The sequence below is a fragment of the Nyctibius grandis genome, chromosome Z (assembly GCF_013368605.1).
Source record: "Nyctibius grandis isolate bNycGra1 chromosome Z, bNycGra1.pri, whole genome shotgun sequence".
Lineage (NCBI taxonomy): Eukaryota > Metazoa > Chordata > Aves > Nyctibiiformes > Nyctibiidae > Nyctibius > Nyctibius grandis.
In genome coordinates, this window is record NC_090695.1 from 89,763,487 (window position 1) to 89,782,630 (window position 19,144).

A 19,144-nucleotide genomic window follows, 5' to 3' on the forward strand; every position below is an offset into this window, starting at 1 on the left:
TATCATGAGAAGGAGAAAGTGAGGTGTTTTTTTGCTTCAGAAAGAAAAAAACTAATTTCTAATCAGTGAATCCCTCCCACTCCAACACCCCCAACACAGTTGATTTCCATTCTTCTCTCATGGAACAGTTTGGGATATCTATGCTACATGAAGAAATGGGCACTTATGAAATATTACACTGTACTGTAAATTTCAGTAGTGTCACCTACCATACCTGGAAAAATAAACTGGATCCAGGAAGAACAAAGGAGAGTTAACTGAAAACATCTTTTAAAAATATGAAGTACCCCAAGCCTCAGCAACACAGCATATGCCTCAAGAAACAAGAATTTAGTTAAATGTTTGACCAACTGTCTGCAGTGTACTTTGGCCCTTAGCTCCACCATACAGCCCTTATAAAAGGATTTTTATGGCAACCATGTTACTAATAAGTTCCTGACATTCAACCACAAGTCTCTTTTTTTTTTTTTTTAATTATGTGATGTGTTTCAGACCTTTCAAAGAATATTTATAAGTTTGTGGCACTGTGGTTTCTTTTGTTGACATCCTCAGTCCAGTCATACATATTTTTAAACAATTATCACTACCTAGTCATACATAAGTTATTCACAGTGACTCACCTGAAAAGCCTGCAGAGCCAGAGAGTGGTATCGGAAAGGATCCTTGTTGTAAGTTTTCTCAGTCTTTCCCTGTCCAGCACTGATATATAAGCAGCCAAACTATGTCCCAGTAGAGCCATGTGACCCTGTTCACCGACATTTTGAAGCCTGCAAGCCAGAACAGAGTAACTGCCAGCTAAATACAAGTCATGAACGTTACAGCAATTTTAGGGTTGCGTGTTTTTACTGTAGAGTGGCAGAATTTATTGACAAGCAATTTTAAATATTTAGCAGAGAGAAGCACAGTATACCACCTCCTGCCACTGTGTATTAACATACTAAAATGCCAGTGTAGACAAAAGCACTTGCACTTCACTTGGCCTATCTGCTTACAATAACACCCCAGCATCTTTTTTAGCCAATCAGCTAGCACGAGTTGGAATGAAGCACCTTATCTGCATTGGATGTTAGTTTTCAATAATCTGGAGATTATTTAGTACTATTTCAATTTTACAGAAAAAATGGAAACCAATTTTACTTCCTTTTTTTTTTTTTTTTCTTTTTTTCTTTAAAATCTACAGGGAGAGATTGTAAAAACATTTATTGGTATTCAAAGTTTTGTAAGACTTTCAAACTAAAATAACTTTCAGAAAGTAGAAGTGACCTGTCACATCAGAAACAATTCCCTTGTATAATTCAATTTAGTAATTAGTAATGAAAGCTTTATAATTTTAAGAAAGCCAAGCCTAATGCATTATTCTGGTTCACTATATAATGTAAGTTGCCTTTAAAAAGTTACATGGTTGCATAATATCTTTACTCTTTAAAACATTTAAATGCTTAAATTCTATAATAATCAGAATATAACAAAATCAGGTATCTTCCACATACAACAATTCATATTGGCTTTACCGGTAGGCCTGTGAAGTTTCCTCTTCCTCCTCTCCATGCATTAGGTTCTGAACTAACTGAAGTATGCTCACCATATCCTGGCCACTGGCACACCGGGGAGGGGAAAACAAAAAACACACCAAAAAAAAAAAAATAAAATAAAATAAAAAAAAAATTAAGTACTAGCATCTAACAAAGAGGCCATTTGGGACACTGCATAGTAAGACATGAAGACAACACTGCACTTTTACAGAATGCTGAGTATAGCAGCAAAAAAGGCTCCTTGCTCTCAGAAAAACAGATCATGAATACAATGTTGCTGAATCAATTAATTCAAAACCCTATGAAATTATAGTAGTACACTTCACTAAGTACGAACTCAGACTCACAGGGAAACAAATCTACTGAAATCTGAAAATTTGGACTGAAAAGTTTGACTTGACAATGTTTAATTGCTTATCGCTACACAGCAAAGTAAGTTAATAGCTAAGGATCCAAATTTCTCTTCACATGATCCAGCTTCAGCTCACAAACTCAGCACATCTCAAACAACTCCCTACAAATATTAGTTTCTGGCAAAGAAAAGCTACGTCAGATTTCTGACGTGATGCATTCTAACATGGTAAAACTGGAAAAGACCCGCAACACTTCTACTTGTATAATTCCAACTAAAATTTACAGTAGTATAAGAGCTTACACTCTGATGGTTGAAATTGCTTTTTATTCTTAGAAAAGTTAATTCAGTGTCTCCACTCAAAACCAAGTTTAGTTTATATACACAAAAGACTTAAATAGGTTTTGCAATACTTTCTGAAGTGTTAGCTTGGGTTCCTGCAGGATACTCTTCCAAAGAGGCTACAACCAATTTAAATCTTAGTTTTCAGGTTCAATGATCTTACCTGCCTTATACACAAGAGCTCCATATAATTTTTTAAGACAGATGTGCTGACAAGGTGGAGGTTTTTTGGTTTTGTTTTGTCAGTTTTGGGGTTTTTTTTAAGGTTTTGTATCTCATCAGTCTCAGTTATTTTTTTTTTATGTGGGTGTTTTAATAAATCTTTATTCTATAGCACAAGTTTATCTATATTTACTTTGTCTCAATCACAGCTGTATGCACCAGTACTTCATTAGATTACAACAGTTCAAAATTTCAGCCACCAAGGACAAGTAATCTTTTTTATTTTCCTACATGAGTATGGAAATAGTTGGTATGATGATAATCTTTTTTTTCCCCCTACATTGAGTATAGAAAAAGTTGAAATAATGCCTGGTAAATGTTCATGTTTGCATTAATACCAGAGTTGCTTGGAAAACAAACATATTACACTTATTTTACAGATTCTGAAAAGTAAAGAGCATTATCTAAAAATTGTTGTTGCTTACCTGCCTTGGAGTGGTCCAGGAATATCCTTCCGTGCATACTTCTTTTCATTTTCCTCCTCCACTTTTCTAAGGTAAAGACACAAGAATAAACTATGTATTCAGTTTGTGTTTTATAACATCAAATATGTTGTTTGACTGTGGCTTGCAGAAATACATACTGACATGTTTGCAATCTATTTCACTAACAACAGTTTCATAAATACATCAGATGAGACCAACACAAAGTTTAGCTCAGACTTAATTAAAGAGTTCCTAAGTCTTTAACAGAAAATGCGAAGCTTACAGAAAAGTCTTATATATATAGGAATTAAAAGTTACTTGCACAGCAATAGAAAAAATAATCTAACATCTCTGAAAAAAAGACTTGCTGGACTTGTTCTGAATGTTACAGAACATGTACAAAAATATATACATTTATTTTAAAAATCCCGTCATTTGAGAAACAATGGTGATTTGTACAGGTGTAAGCTTCAGGATGACAATATGACCTTAAACTACTAGGAAAATTAGTTGTTTCCTGCTTAATGACAGTGACACTAATAATCCTCTACTTAGCACAAACAGCTATTGTTTCTGTAGTTGTTATCCTTTGCACATACCTTTGATTGTCTTCTAGCATCTTCATTGCTTCATTCAGATTCTTTCCCATTTCTGCTAGAGTAGGGTCGACCATCTTTCAGGGAAAAAGATAACTTTTAAAAAAAGACCAAAACCCATTTATCTTGCTACTGTCCCCACACATCAATACAAATTCATGCATCAGGCAGATGCTCTTAATTAGTCTGTGTGTACTCATTTAAAAATACCATTATGTTGTATATCCTGGACTCCAAATATACAAAATGAGAACACATTACTAACCTAAAATAGCCTAAAAGAAAACTCAGTTGTGATGTGGATTTTATTATTGATAGATACAATTTTTTTTACTCCACAAGGAAAGTCAGAACTTCTTCCAAAATCCTCTTTAATTTCTAGACACCTTTTTTGGAGTCTGACGAATAATGAAAGAAACAGCATCAGAAGGCAAGAAAGATTTGAGAAGTGCAAGGTGTTCAAGTAAGTGCTCGTTATAATGCTTTAGCTGAAAAATTAAGTATGTGCCACTTTAGCCCAACTGAATGATTTTTTCTTTTTCATAACCATTCTACACCAGCAACAAAACTTTGACTATTCCCTTAAATGTAAAAATTCACACGTGGTACTATCCAAAATTAAAAAAACAAACAAACAAACAAAAAAACCACACAAAAAAAATCCAAAACAAAATCGCCAAAACCCTGCTAAGGGACACCCTACTCTTTCTACAGAGTATGGAAAGCAGACTGATACCCCAAATACAATCACAAGTTTTTCAGTGGCAAATGTCATTTTGAAATTATCCTTTTACTTCACCTGAGAACTCATGTTTCTACACCAAACACATTACCATATCCTCAGTTGAGTTGACCCAACAGTCAGTTCTCATGTTATACAGACTCTCATTAAAAAAAAAAAAAAAAATCCACACAACAAAAAAACCCTAAAAAACTAGTCCCTCTGCCATAATATTAACAAGGGAAAAAAAACTTCAACAACAACAAAAAAAACCCAAACCAACCCACCAGCAAACAAGAGAGCAACCAGTGGATAAGTACAACACTACTCTTAGAAGAAAGTTACCTTCTAGAAAGTAAGTTGTTTGGGAAATTAAACACTGAAAAATTTGACCAAGGCAGGGTTGAGGTCATTGAGCATTTTAATGCAAATTCAGGGGAAAATTTGCATAGATTGTCAGTTTTTTGGTGTTTGGTTTTTTTTTTTTTTTAGATTGCCCGTTCAAATAAGAGCTATTCAAATGTGTTCAAGTAATAACTCCTAGGGCAGGTTAAAAAAGCTAACATTTCTTACCTAAGAAACACAAGAAGATATCATTTAAGACTGCTCTAGCAAAAGCAGAAATAAAACGGCAGGTTTTGCTGCCATTTCCCCATTCAGGTTTCCCTGTCAAACTTTTACAACTGTATTTTTCAAAACAGATAAGAAAACACCTAATCCAAATACTCTTGTAGATCTATTTTTTCCTATTTCTAGTACCTTTAAACTAATTTTTAATAACTTATTGGAGAGATGCCCTTTAACAAGACAAAAAGAGTAAAACTGACCTGCAGCAGGCAGCTTAAGGAAAGACTGACAGGCAGAAAAGGCTTGTCTTCCAGCAGTTGCAGCCCTCTAGCTACACAGAACAGGTCAAAAATCCTGATTTCACTGCTGAAACCAGGTAACAACAGACACTTGTTAAAGAGCCTGTCAGGATGGAAAAGCTTTAAAAATCATTGAACTTATTTCCCCTGAACCAGTGACACATTCAAAGACGAGTAAGTATTTTCCAAATAACTGCTTTTGCTTTGAAGAAGTCTCTTTTATGAACTTTAACACGAGAAGCCTGGCAGGAGCTTGTGACACTGACACATGAGATCTGGACAGGAACATTTATCCATTTAAGGATTAGTTGCCATCTAGAACCTTCCAGAGAATGTGAAAGGTATCATCTGGCAGAGTCTGATTCACCTACAATGGTCAATATTAAACTGTATATGAAAAATAAATATACCCCATTATGAAGGTAGAAGGTAACACCATTGATAAGACCCATCACACCAGACAGCAAACAACCCTAACATACTCAGGTAACCCTGTTACAGAGGGCTCCTCTGGAACCCTTCCTCTCCTTCCCAAATGTACTGTAAGCATAGACTCCATAAATTCAACATCAACCCTTTTTCGAAAGATCGACCCACATACCAAAGCTTCTAGTAGTTAACCCTTTAGACTGCTGCTAAGGTTGGAGGGGTGCTAGAGGCAGGGGTGGCAGTTGTTTAAAAAAAAATAATAATCCAAAGCAAGTTTAATATTTAAACTTACCTACCTATGCTGTAGGAACATAATAGCTTGCCTGCTACAGTATTTGAGAAACAGTATTCCTAAAGGCCTGCACGCACTTTCCATCACTGCTGATGGAAATGCATGCAACTGTGGCACACGTGAAACACAGGCAAATGCGTTTGCTCATGCAGATGCAGACACAAAAGCAAATTCAATCACAGAAGGTAGTGGGATTAATTTACATGAGGATTTTATGCTATTTTCATCCAGAGGACTGATCAAGAAAAGAAAAAAATTGAGTTACCATATGTTCAAAGACTATTTTTATAAAAATATTTAGCGATTTAACTCATATTATAGCAAGTGGCAGGTGGCTGAAAGAATCAGTAGCCAGGCATGGTCACACTGGATCAAACCACGATTGACAGCTCTCTGTATTATGTTGCTTTAGAATTAGCCAGTAACAAATGTTTTGGGGAAAAACAAAAGAATAGTGCAAGTATTCAATAATATTTTCCCACAAGAACTCCTGGCATTTAGCAATAAATGGGTTTTTACACTTCCGGTTTCTACAATATCCACTGGCTATGAGGTCCACAACTTAACTAAGCACTGCATGAAAAAGCAGTACAAATACAAGAAGTTCAAGACCTCATCACAGAGATTAAAAAAAATACACAAACTGCAAGCATTTGATACTCAGAATACAATATGTATATATAACTAGAAAAAAAATCTAAATATGATCATTGGCAATATTTCCATATGTTTTCAGTGGTTTCCAGAGTTGCACCACATCAAAGAAACTCTGAAAAGAAATCTTACTTAAGAAATCAGTTTTGCTCCTGGGAGACTTTAAGGGAGTAATTGACTAGACATACTTTACTGATTGTGACCATTTTGCATACTTTAATTCAGGTTGCCATAAAACACGATCAATGGCTGGAAGGTAGTTATTTGCTTGAACCTTCCTCAGCATCACATGCAAATATTCAAACAGATCTGTTGTAGATGAGGACACAAGATGCAGAGGCATTACAAAAAGGGCTCTGAGCTGCTTTTGTTTGTTACTAACACAAAATTCACCTGCTAGAATGACATCAGATGTTAAAACCTGCACATGCTTACCTTATAACTCATCCTGTCTCACTAGTAATTACACATGCATGAAACCCTTCTGCCAATAAGATGGCAGAATAAATACATAAAATACAGTTTAAAAAGTATTAAGAAATTACACTAAACTCTATAAAATGCTATAAAATCGAGCAAGTCTTTGAATTCTGATATGGGTTTAATTGGAAAACGAATCCCTTCTGGTTTTTTTTACCAGTTGCTAAGTGGACATGCAGCAACTTATTTGCTCCTTTGAATTATGGGAAGCAAACAAAAAACCTTTTACAGCTGCATACTCAATTTTATATATGCTTCCTCCTCTGCTCACATTAGCACGGGCAAGGTGGTGGGAAGAAGAAGACTATCTACTTATTTTAAGCAGCAAGAAAAATAGGTGTGGCAAAATTGCAACAACAAACCACTCAGTTAAGAAAGGTTTCTGAACACACTTTAATAACATGCCGTAATAAAGTAGTATGTTGCTTTAGTTTAGTCTGTAAATGAGATCAAGCATGTATAAAATCCGATCAGTAATAAACAGAGTACTTTTTTCATGTTCTTGAACTGTTTTTAGAAAGACTGGTGGATGTGTTCTTGAATACCACAGGACAACACACTTTTTGAGGGGGTTAAAACAGCTGCATTAGATATTATATTAGCCTTAGTTTCTGCACTCAGTCCTTCCCCTGGTATCACAGGATCTGACTCCGATCACAGTTACGTGATCCTTTGAGTTACAAGACATGCAATGTCCTTTCAGGTTCTAAGGAGGCACCAGCCACACGTTCTCCCTTCACCTGACACCTCCTGCCTCCTTAAGCCCTTCAAAGATCCTCACATTCAGTACCTTACTTTGATTTTTATCATTTGTTGCCTTCAAAATGCATTAATCCAATCCACTAAGGTTAACTTGCAGTAGGTTTGATTCGTGGTTACCTCCTTACTTCGTAACTAATCTGCTACTATTTTTTTAAGCACTTTGAACTGTAAACTGTTTCTGGTTTTATAGGCAGTATATCACACCTTGGGGTCACTTGGCAACTGGGGAAGGATAAGGGGCCATTCTCCAGTTGTGATAAGGCTGAACATTAATTACAAATTCAAAAAGGAGAATGTTGCTTCATATACCAATGTTTCACAATCTTGATTTTGCATTTCTGCAGGCTGTATTCCTAATGTAAGAAAGGGACGGTTTTTAAACAGTCTACATAATATCGCGTGTGCCAAGAAACTCACAGGTGTAGCTCTTTAAGTATTTCATGAGAAGTATGCCTCATTTTCCCCACAACATTATTATATTTGCCTAGAAGAAAGTTTTTCCATCAAAAACCAAAACCTGTTCTCCACAGTAACTTAATTTCAAATCTCAAATTCTGCCAAAAGAATACTGTGTTTATTCTCCAGGCCACAAAAAGTTTTAGATAACAAAAAAAAGCATGACTGTGTTAGGCTTGAACGAAAATGGCACGTATCACCACAAGGCTTCTGCTTGTAGGTGTTTGCTCTTTTAATCTTTATTGCTTCCCTGACATGCAGCAGGATTTGCGCACAGGCCTGCTGTCACCAGTTTTCCGTAAAGTTACCAGGATGTTGTGGTAACAACACAGTAACAAAAGACAGGAGTCACAGGCTGAGCAAGAAACCAAAACAGTTTTTTCATGTTTAGGGAAAACACTGCTGTAAAGACCAGCAAGAAGCTGCAAAGAAAGAATTTGCTCTATTTTAAATTGCTCTATTTTATCTATTCTATCTATTCTATTTTATCTAACTTGAAACTTAAAAGGTTAAAATCCTTCAGAAGATTGGTCACCTCTATCATAATATAAATGGGAAAAAAAAAAAAAATCACAGATGTTAGCCAAACTTCTGAAATTTAACACAGGCTTCCAGAAGAACTTACATTTGAAGTTCACCCCAAAAAAGATTTCCGGATTTCAGAGAAAACTCATTCTAATTATACCACTTATGACACACAATATTCATACATTAAAACACTCAAAACATTTGTCTGATAAAACAAAGACAATTTGCAAAATCAAACTATGAGATTGTTGGTGTGCACACCTGTGTGTCAGATTCCACAACGGTTTTCCTTGAAATCCTATCATGCAATGTTTTCAGTTCTCAAGAAGCTTCTCATCTGCTAAAAAAAAAATCTTTTTCCATTTGCAAGAACCTAATGACTGTAGTCATTCCATGTCACTATGGACTACAGCTAATTAGGTGATTCTACCAAAATGCCTTCTTCATTATAAAAAAAAAAAAACAAAATTTTGAAAAATTTTAATACAAGTTAAAAAGTACTTATCACTGACATCCCAATAGGCTACATCTATAAATATATAAGGAGGAGAGAATCCATGGTTCAAATAAAAGACAGTTTCAGATGTATTATGATAATGCTTAAATAAGCACAAGATAAGTGGACGCACATTCTCTGAGGATAAACATATCCCAACTTGGATGAATTTCAAATTTATTTAGGGAGAAGAATTTTTATACATCACGCTCAAGACTAGATAAAGTGCAGATTGTACTGATTTACAACAATCTTAACCAAAGGCTATTTCAGGAGGGTACTAACTGCTAAATGGCTAGAAGACAATAATTGTATTGTGATATGTTATTACACAGAGGACTACAGCTTGAATCATACATTGAGAAAAAAGCCATGATAAACAAGAGAAGAAGTAAAAAAACCCTGTAACTCTTTATACACACCTATCTATTTGCATATATTGAAAAATCAGAGATGCAAGTTTTTGTAGGGCCCTCACCATTATAGACTAATTCCTTACATCAAGAATACAAATAACCAAAACATGGACTTTTATTCTGTTAAAAAAATTAGATATTTAATTCTTACATGGTGTTTTTATTGCTTATGATGATGACCTAGGCAAACAGAGTTTATAAGGAGTCTGTCAGTACTACAAGACAATCACTTGCCCTGTACTAATGTGCCTTTTTTAAATAACTGCATATTGTACCATTATTCTGCTTGAGTCCAGCTGATAAAGACCATATTCCACACTAGCATATCCAATTAAGTTTTACTTAACTAATTAAAACTTTTCAGAACAAGAAGCAGTCACCGTAACTTTTGTCAGCACTAGTGACGAACTTAAGCTTTTAAAGGGCTACCAATACTCTTCAACACTGTGTTCTTCATGTGGATTGTAATGTATCAAACTGTTTTGCTACCGACTCATTAACCGCATCAGAAGGACACTTTCTCAATTTCCTTACTATTCATTTTACTAAAGCACATCCCGTTTAAGTTTCTCTAGCAAATTCCAAAGATTATATAAAACTGAAGATGCTGTGTACAGTAAACAATGCGAAGGGGAAGGATGCATTAACATCTCTTAAGCACACAAAGTATAAATCAGTTCAAATGTATACTGTCCTCAAAGACGTACAATGGTGATAAGCTATGTGTGAGCAGCTATTCCATCCTCACTTCTAGGGCAGATCTTCTGAAGCACAGCAGGTGCCACAGAAGCCAGCAGAAGTGTGGCAGGTCCCAGATTACCAGATTCTGACTGACTCACAGTGACAAAGGCAAAATAAGTTTTGTCAGTCACTTATGGTATTACAGAATCAATATTTGCTTTGTACAGTACATTGGACAGAAGAGAGCAAACACAGGGCAGCAAGCACCTCCAGTATAAAATTAAAAAAAAAAAGTCAAATATTTTCTGTACTATCCTGCTGAAGGCTAACATTTCCCAGCAAAAAAAGCTCCACCTTCTTTTTAAGAAAAAAAACAACCAAAAAACGCGTTCCTAAATCAATTTCCTGATAGTTATTCAGACTTTTTATATCCAGGACAGAGAAAAAGGCAGCGCTGGGCCAGGGCCCGAACGCCAAGCGCCGTGGCTGGGGAGCGGGCGGGGGGCACGGCCGTGGGCTTCACTGGTGACTCAAGGCTTCCTGAGACGAAGTTGACTCAGGCCCGTGTGGCACAGCCCCCTCGGCGGAGGCGGCCCGGCAGCCCCGGGGAGCCACGACACCGCCGCAGCCAAGGCGCCGGGGAAGCGCTGCACCGAGCCCCGGCCCGCCGCTGACCCCGGCCCCCTCCCCTCGGCCCCGGGGCGCAGCCCCACCGCCCCCACAGCGACGCTACCGCCAGGGCCCGCTCGCCCCTCAGGGCCGCCGCACCTCAGCCCCCCTCCGCCCGCAGGTGCCCCGGCCCCCGCCAGCCTGGCACCGGGGCGCCCCGCAGACCTTCTCCAGAGAGGCGTCCATCGCCGGCGGGGTCACCGGTGCGCGCCGCCTTCCCGCCGGGCACTTCCGCCTCAGCCCCGGCCGGCTCCACGCTGGCAGCGCTGACGAAGCCGCGCCGGGAGGGGCGGGAACGCGCTCACCTAGGGAACGGCGGCAGGCCCGCCCCGCAGCCGGCCGCCCGCGCGCGGCCGAGACCACCGCGGCAGACGGGCGGGGAGGATCCGGGACAGCGACACTGCGGGAGGCGCGGCAGGGCCGCGCACAGCGACACCACGGGCTGGGGATAGCGCAGCCCGCTGCCTTTCCTCCGCACACCGCCCGCTGCCGCTTCCCGCCCCCCCGCTCCCACTGGTGGAACAGTCCCGGAGAACAACCGGGGAGGTGACAGGTACTGGCGCATGCGCAGTGAGCGAGGCCCGGGCTGCCGCCGGAGAGCGGAGCAGGGATGCGAGCGGTGCGCGGAGACGCTGCCGCCGTGTGTGGGGATCGAATCCCCGCGGCGGCGGGTCGTGGCAGCCCGGTACGCCGACTCCAGCCTTTACAAACCTCCCGGCTGTCACCCCCGTGTCGTCAGCTCGGCCTACATGGGGTGGCACCAACAGCTTTCCTCCACGTACGGGTTCCGCAGGCGGACGCTGCACAGCCCCGGAGAACGGGGTTCGTCCAGGCTCGGGAAGAGCCCCGGGCAACACCCGCCCTGCCCCGCCGGCCCGAGCGCGGCCTCCCGCGGCGGCGAGCACGGGGACGTGGCCCGGGGGAGGCGAGGCGGCGGGAGCGCAGCGCGCAGCTGCCTGCGGGCTCCCGTCGGACAGGCAGTCCCGGACAGCCTAACCCTGTTTTACAGAGCTTTATTTCTCTTCTTTCAACCTGGAGTTGTTTTCCGGTACATATTCCTTTTAGCGCCATTTGCATTATTTAATAGCACAACTCGCAAATATTGATGTTTTTCCCTCGGCCATGTCTATGTGTTCGGATGACAAGCTGGCGACGACAGCTCATGGGCCCAGACACAGTGTGACTCCCAAGCGCTGGGCAGCTCGCTGTACTTTTGTTATTAAAATATATTTCAATCTACAGCCATCCATGCCTATTTATTGTCATTCCTGGAAGATTTCATGGTAGTTTAAAACGCATTAATCCCAGTTACTATTAGGACACGGAGTGAACTACCACCTCCTGCCTGGAGATGGTTCCCTATGTCAAGTCTGAGCCCATTGCCAGGACCGAGGGGAAACTCCCGGATATGCTCGTTGTCTTCTGTGACCAAGGGCTGCCTCGCAGGACACAGCCTGCCTAGCTGCAGGCTCACTACATGGGCTTCAGATCGCTTTGTGGCAATGGTTCTGTGTGTACAAAGCTGTGTACACCAGTCGCTTGAATAAATATACATCACTTCTGGCTTTCTCCTCAAATTGTCTCAATAGCAGAGGGCAAAGGGGAGGAACCGCAAGGGCTGCTGCTGCTGCTTAGCAGGTGTGCATCAGTCCTGCTCAGTGAGGTAACAGAAACCGGACTGCAAAACAGCAGCAAAATTGAAAAGAAAAAGCCATAACCTACTCATGTAACCAGGCGACAAGGAGATAATTAAAAGATAATAAGCGAAGAGTGCCTAGTTTTCACTTGTCTCTTAATTGTTGCAGCAATACTGCACAGTGCCTCCACGGTGCACTTTAGACCAAAGCCCAGGCAACACAGTGACCTACTTCATCCCGCTGAGCGCAGTCACTTGGAACAATAACCCCACGCACTCAAGCCCGAGTGCCCAGCGATCACCCGCGGGCACTCCGCAGACCGGCGCGGCCTCGGGGAGGCCGAGCATGGGGCATGCCGTAAGGGCCAGGCCCGGCGGAGGGGCACCCCGGGCGGGGTAGCCCGAACGGGGACCGCAGAGATGGCGAGGGCGGTGGCTGGGCCGGGGCGGCGGCGGGCGGGCCCGCCGGGAGGAGGCGGTGGAAGAGGCGGCGGGCGATGGCCGGGGCGCTGCTGCGCGGCGGGGTGCGCCGCTTCCCCTGGCTCTGCAACGTGCTGCTCTACGGCGGGCTCTTCGCGGCGGGCGACGCGGCCCAGCAGCTGTGGCGGCGGCGGCGGCGGGGGCAGCCGCCCGACTGGGCGCAGACGCGGCGCGTGGCGCTGGTGGCCCTCGCCTTCCACGGCAACTTCAGCTACGTCTGGCTGCGGGCGCTGGAGCGGGCGCTGCCCGGCCGCCGCCCGCCCGCCGTCCTCGGCAAGGTGCTCTGCGACCAGCTCCTCGGCGCGCCCGTCGCCGTCCTCGCCTTCTACACGGGTGAGTGGCCCCGCCATCTCGGGGCGGCGGGGGCGTGGATGGCAGAGCCCCGGCGCACGCACGCTGGTGCGGTCTGGGAGAGCGCGCACCGAAAGCGGGACTTTTCACCCCGAATGGGAGGGGGTGGTCGGGTACGCCCCTGCCCGCCCGGCCTGCCGGGCCGTGATCGCTGCGGGCCGGCTCCCGCAGCCCCGGAAACGCCGGTGCGGGGCTGTGTGGTCCGCAGGCAGCGGGCTCGCTGCGTGCTGTGCGTCCCCGCCGAGGCAGTGCCGGCACAAGGCCTCGGGAAACGCCGCAGCCGCTCGCAGAGCTGCGCTCGGAGCTGGGGAAGCGGTTGGGGACCTGCGACCGCCAGCAGCGCTCCCCCGGTGGGGACGGATGGGTGTAGGGCAGCCCGGCGCACGGCCGCGGGCGCTGTGCCGCCTGGGGCGCTTCACAGCTTTAAATGCGGGGGTGTTGTGCCAGAGCGGAGTCCTGCCCTGGGCAATTAGTTGCAAGGAATTCAAAGCACCTTAGAAGGATTGTATCATCCATGTCTGCCTGAATTGCTCTGCTCATTTCTCAACATCAGCTGTCTCATTTCCAAAACACAATTAACTGTAAATGTCAGGAAATACTATGGTTCAGCAAATAAACTGTACCGTCTGCTGCTGTGAGAGTATATAGAAATACAGCATACTGCTATTAGGTGACTGTATAATCTCAAAAGCTAATGAATAAGAAGAGACTTTAGAGAAGACTAGTATCTCTTTCAAAAATAAACATGAGGGAATAAGAAAAATAATGGGTGGAACTAGTGTAGAACAAGGCACTCATTTAATTTAAACTTCATGTGGAAGAAGAGCAAGACGGATACTCTTCTCGCCTGGCATTGGGAGGTCTGCATTTTATGACCCTGACACGGAAATCATTCAGTTTGTGACTGAAGAGAAATTAAGCGAAGGAAGAAGTCAAACACCAGATATTTACTCTCAAAATCCTATCTGCCTGTGTCAGAATGTAAGCAGAGAATTGCCGAAGGGCCAGAAGGATTTGAAGGACCAGAAAAGGGATGGTAAAAATCCCTAAATGGGGTAGCAGTATGATGTAATAGCAAAATAATGTATCCATTGAGAGATACTGATAACCTTGTGGCATGCAAGTATCTGGAAAGATACCTGAGTTGGACTGAGCAACTTTGGGTCTCTGCTTCTGCATGAATGCGTAGCTTTTGATTTTAGATTGATTCCTTAAAGCATGTTGTCTAATACCTTCGCTTAATATAGGCCACATCTTCCAGTTAAGGTGGGTGATCTTTGAAGAGCTGCTACATCTCTTAGAAAGATGTAGTCTTAATTTGACACCTGAAGATTCTCATCACATGAAATACCATTTAAAGTGTTTATTAGTTTGAACCCTTTAAAGGATATTTCATGTGATGGGAATTCATTCAGTTAATTTATTTCCAGTTTGCATGTGTCTAATATGTAATTTCAAGTCATACCACTTTTCTCTTGATCTTGCGTGTAACAATGGGAGCCTGTTGTGAGGTTGTGTTTCCCTAGAATCAAGAGGCGTTTGGATCAACTAGAATTTATTGAAAATTTGGAACGCTGTACGTGGAGAGTTAAACAAGTGGGTTTTGAAACTGTTCTGCTTGTCAATTCTAGAATTTCGTTTTGATGTAGATATTTGTGAAGGTAAAAAAATCATGTTGATTACAGCTGGAATTAAAAAAAAAAAATTAGGTGCCCTTTTCCACTGACTTCAGTGGTCTGTAGGCACCTAAACTGCTTCAAGGATCTGAGCCACTTCTGGCAATTCAACAATGTGCAGAATGCCTTATTCTGTCTATCTCAAGGGTGTAAAAGATACTTTTACGATATCTGTTCCCGAGCCGTAACGCTGGTGAATTGTGTGGCAGTGGAACAGAGATGATATACCACCTGTACAGTATATTCCAGTTGATCTATGGTGTCAACACTGAGAGCCAAGTCAATGGATGAGGAGAGATGATGTAGCACTATTAGGTAGCCGGAGTGGTATTTTTTCTTTATAATGATATCCGCTTTTCTTGCAAAGCTATTGTAATATATTTTGAGAAGAGTTTGGGATATCATTCGAAAAAGTGAACATTTCACTTTTGCAGTTTTTCTGATTGCTGTAAATATTTTGCCACTAGGTATGAGCGTCCTTCAGAGGAAAGAGGACATCTTTTCAGACTGTAAAAAGAAATTTTGGAATACATATAAGGTGAGGCAAGCAATTTGCTTATCTCCCAGCTAAGCAAAAAAAAAAAAACCATATTATTGGATAAAATATTTGAAATATTCCTTCCTCCAACAGCCTTTCTCTCACTTCATTATTTGTTTATGTGTAGGAAGCTTTAAGTACCAGCAGTCTTATATTATGTCAGGGTAGTCTGCAGCAGGCACTGCTGCCAGATGGGTGAAATGGTGCCATTTTAAAAATGTACAATGTTTATATACATAACACTTGCACCCGGCTCTGTTTGAACGACAGCCCTACCATACAACACTGATTAAGATTGTACTACATTTTATCTTAAGAAGTACCCATACACCAGTATTTAGTTAGTAATGCTGTTGACAACATTTACATGAACACCTGTTAAAATCATTAGTTATAGAAACATCTTTTTTAGGAATCATTTGCAGCCTGTACTTTTCAGTGACAGTCTTCCCACTTTCAGAAACACAATCCCTTGTTTTAGAAGACTTTGGTATAAATAGCTGGTTTTCATTTGCATTTCTACATACACAGGAAAAAAATTATCTGTGCTACCTCAGAGCTGAGCAAATTAAGAATTTTAAAGATTTCTCAGGTGCAAGAAGAAAGATAGATTGGCAGAAAAAATATACGGGGAAACTGTGATGAAATGTGAATTTCTCTTTACACTGTGGAACTATATAGGTAGGATAGAAAAGGATTATTTTTATTCTTATGGAGGATGATTCTAAAAACAGTGCCCACTATATCCTATCAAAACATAAGGTTTCTATTGACCTTATTTTCTATGAGTAAATCATCCATTGATTTTTGCAAAAAAGCCTTACATGTATGAGTAACTAGAAGGAGCATTGCAAGTGTGAAATAAATAGCGTTCAGTGGTATTTTTCATTCATGGCTGAAACAAATGTTCACATATTTAAACATTTGTTCACCCATCTGGTAAATGTGGTTATGTATCTGGTGTCAGGTGACTATGAAGACTTAACTGTGCTTAGCGTTTTGTATTTAAAATGAGTAAGAATAATGTGTTTGAGAAACTCGTAGCATAGCAGCTCATGAAGATGATTAGAAGTTTAATATTGCAGCCTGTAAGTTAAGCAACTTAATTTACATTTGAACAGCTTTATTAACTTTACTCAAATACATTTTAGTCTTCGCTGAATGTGGTAAGAAAAAATTAATCTTTGTGGTTGAAGTCCGTAAGAATAACAAATGATTCATTTTCATTTCAGACGGGACTGATGTACTGGCCCTTTGTGCAGGTGAGTTTTTCGTGCGACTCAGTGAGCCTTTCTTTCTCACAAAAGCTGATCTGATGCATTCGTAGTATGTTTAACCCAGTGAGAAGTCAGTGGAGTTGCTGGATGTGTAGGTGTAAGACCTAACAATGCGTGGAGCACTAACTGAGCTCTTTCTCCTTCCAACACAGCTGTCAAACTTCATTTTGGTCCCTGTTTACCTGCGAACAGCTTACACTGGGCTCTGTGGCTTTGTCTGGGCTACCTTCCTTTGCTTTTCCCAACAGAGTGGAGATGGCACAGCAAAGTCAGCATTTATATGGCTCCAAAGAGAGAAGGTCAATGCAGATGAAGAATCATCAGAGGAATAAGAACTTTAGTTCTGAACACATTCTGAATTGTTAAACTGAGTTTATGAAAGTCAGTAAACCGCACTGCAGCCTCATTGCTGTGCTTAGAATTCTAACAGTCATCTCAACATTTGTTGGTTAGTATAAGCAGTGGAACAGTTTGTCTTTGTGCCTGTTTATTTTTCATAAAAGAGGCCAATTGTATATTGTCATTTAATTATTATCATGCTGCCAGCCCATCTCTTCAGGGAACAACTGACTTACAGGGCAGTGTAAGCATTTGCACATCATGTCAGACTGCCTCACTGGGGAGAAATATTAACTGTAATTTAATTTTCAAGCAACTTGTAATTGCTAGAAAAAGGGGAATAGAACATTAAATCATCAGTTGTCAGACTTGACAGTTGTTATCAGTGCAAGATTGCTTTTGCAGAACAAAATTTATGGATTTCTTATCTAAAAGTGGTATTGAATCTGTTTTATTCAGAGAAAACAAAAGTGCTGTGTTTGTAGGGACCACTTCTCTATAGGGGCAAACTTGCTTTATTCTACATGAAAACCTATATATCAAATGAATTATTTCATAGTATGTACAAACCTGAAATATATTTGTACATTTTTTATCTTAACTGGGAGAATAAAGATAACTACCTTTGGTCAGAGTTCTTCGGGGTGGATGCTGCATACTCACATTAGGGGGAAGCTTCAGTCATAAGCAGCTCCTGCACGATGGAACCTAACTAAACACTGCAGTGAGCTTTTGCTATATCTGTCAACGACGTCTTCCTTTGCCCCTCAAGGGCCAAAGTATTGAAAAGTACATGGGAGTCTTGACTCCTTCACTCTTTTCTACTGTTTCATTATGCTCAAGCTCTAATTAAGATTTTGAAGAAAAAGAGCATGGGAAGGAAGGTAATGTGAATGCCAGAATCCATCTCAAAACAACCCAGCTATATATAAGGAACTTCCTTTTCTTCTTCAAATAGCTTTTAAACATTCCTGTTCATAAAAAACACTGGGTTACTAGACATAGGAGACTAGGAAAAGGTGAAAATTAATTACAGATCTGCTTTGTCAACTGAGGATGCAGGTGTGCTCCTCGGTGTTTTTTAAATGTGCATATGTATCTCAGAACAGGAACTGTGCAAATTTCAGAGACTGCAGTAAGTTGAAACCAGGCCAGTGAAGGAGCCCTTGGTTTATTAGAATGGGATTTTATGCCTTGAAGTTACTAAATTATAAACTTGAAACAATATCTGATTTAACCCATCTTTATGATGATTGTAAAGAGAAGACTCAATCCTCTTTGTTACAATAATAACAAACCACTTTGAGGAATGTCTGAATTCCTCAGTCCTGTCTAAATAGTAAACCAAACCCTGCTTAGGCTATAAACATACATTCCTTTGGCCAGCAGCTGTACTACTTAATGTATTGCTTACAATTTTTTGTCACTGTGGGAGCCCAAGGCTGCTTAGCTCAGACAGGGAAAGGGATCATGCAAGCACTGCCCAACCTATTTCAGGTAAAATCAACTTGTTTAGCATAACCCAGTGGTCAAGAGTGATGCAGCATACCCGTATGGCTTTGGCTACAGGGCTACAGCAGATGGGAGGAGGGTAGATGGGGGGGGAGCTGCTCTTACAATGTGTTTTGCTGGCAGACAGGTGGAGAAGGTAGCTTCCCTCTCAGGATGGACTAGTCACTGCAATTCCATCTTCAGCTGCACAGGCAGACCTCGAAGAGGACACCTGCCTACGATCTTAAGGTGGAATTCATTTTAATTGACTTTTGACACCTGTAGTGTGGACATCTGCAACTTGGCTAATCAGTTTAGGCTCTGTTTTCAGACAGTGGAGGAAATGAGGCAGTTTTAGGCATCTGTTTTAGGGTATGGTAAATTGGGCACTAAGTGTCTATTTCTTTCCATCGATAACAGGGAGTCTCAGGTGACTG

The 19,144-nt window shown here is 41.4% G+C and overlaps 2 protein-coding genes across 2 annotated transcripts in view; one reads left to right on the forward strand and one right to left on the reverse strand.

Moving 5' to 3' along the window:
* PDXDC1 (pyridoxal dependent decarboxylase domain containing 1) overlaps positions 1–11,218 on the reverse strand; it is a 32,012-nt gene extending 20,794 nt beyond the window's left edge. Inside the window, exons 1-5 of the mRNA XM_068423975.1 lie at positions 11,085–11,218; positions 3,473–3,546; positions 2,874–2,939; positions 1,512–1,595; positions 621–767 (exon numbers count right to left, since the gene is read on the reverse strand). Of these exons, the coding sequence (XP_068280076.1) occupies positions 621–767; positions 1,512–1,595; positions 2,874–2,939; positions 3,473–3,546; positions 11,085–11,105 (392 nt within the window). The 5' untranslated portion in view covers positions 11,106–11,218. The remainder of the gene's footprint in view (positions 1–620; positions 768–1,511; positions 1,596–2,873; positions 2,940–3,472; positions 3,547–11,084) is intronic.
* Positions 11,219–13,052: 1,834 nt separating this feature from the next.
* Positions 13,053–17,209, forward strand: MPV17L (MPV17 mitochondrial inner membrane protein like). The gene is made up of 4 exons (XM_068422838.1): positions 13,053–13,368; positions 15,530–15,600; positions 16,833–16,862; positions 17,030–17,209. The coding sequence occupies exons 1-4, from the start codon at positions 13,053–13,055 to the stop codon at positions 17,207–17,209; spliced, it is 597 nt and encodes a 198-aa protein (XP_068278939.1).
* The last annotated feature ends 1,935 nt before the right edge of the window (positions 17,210–19,144 follow it).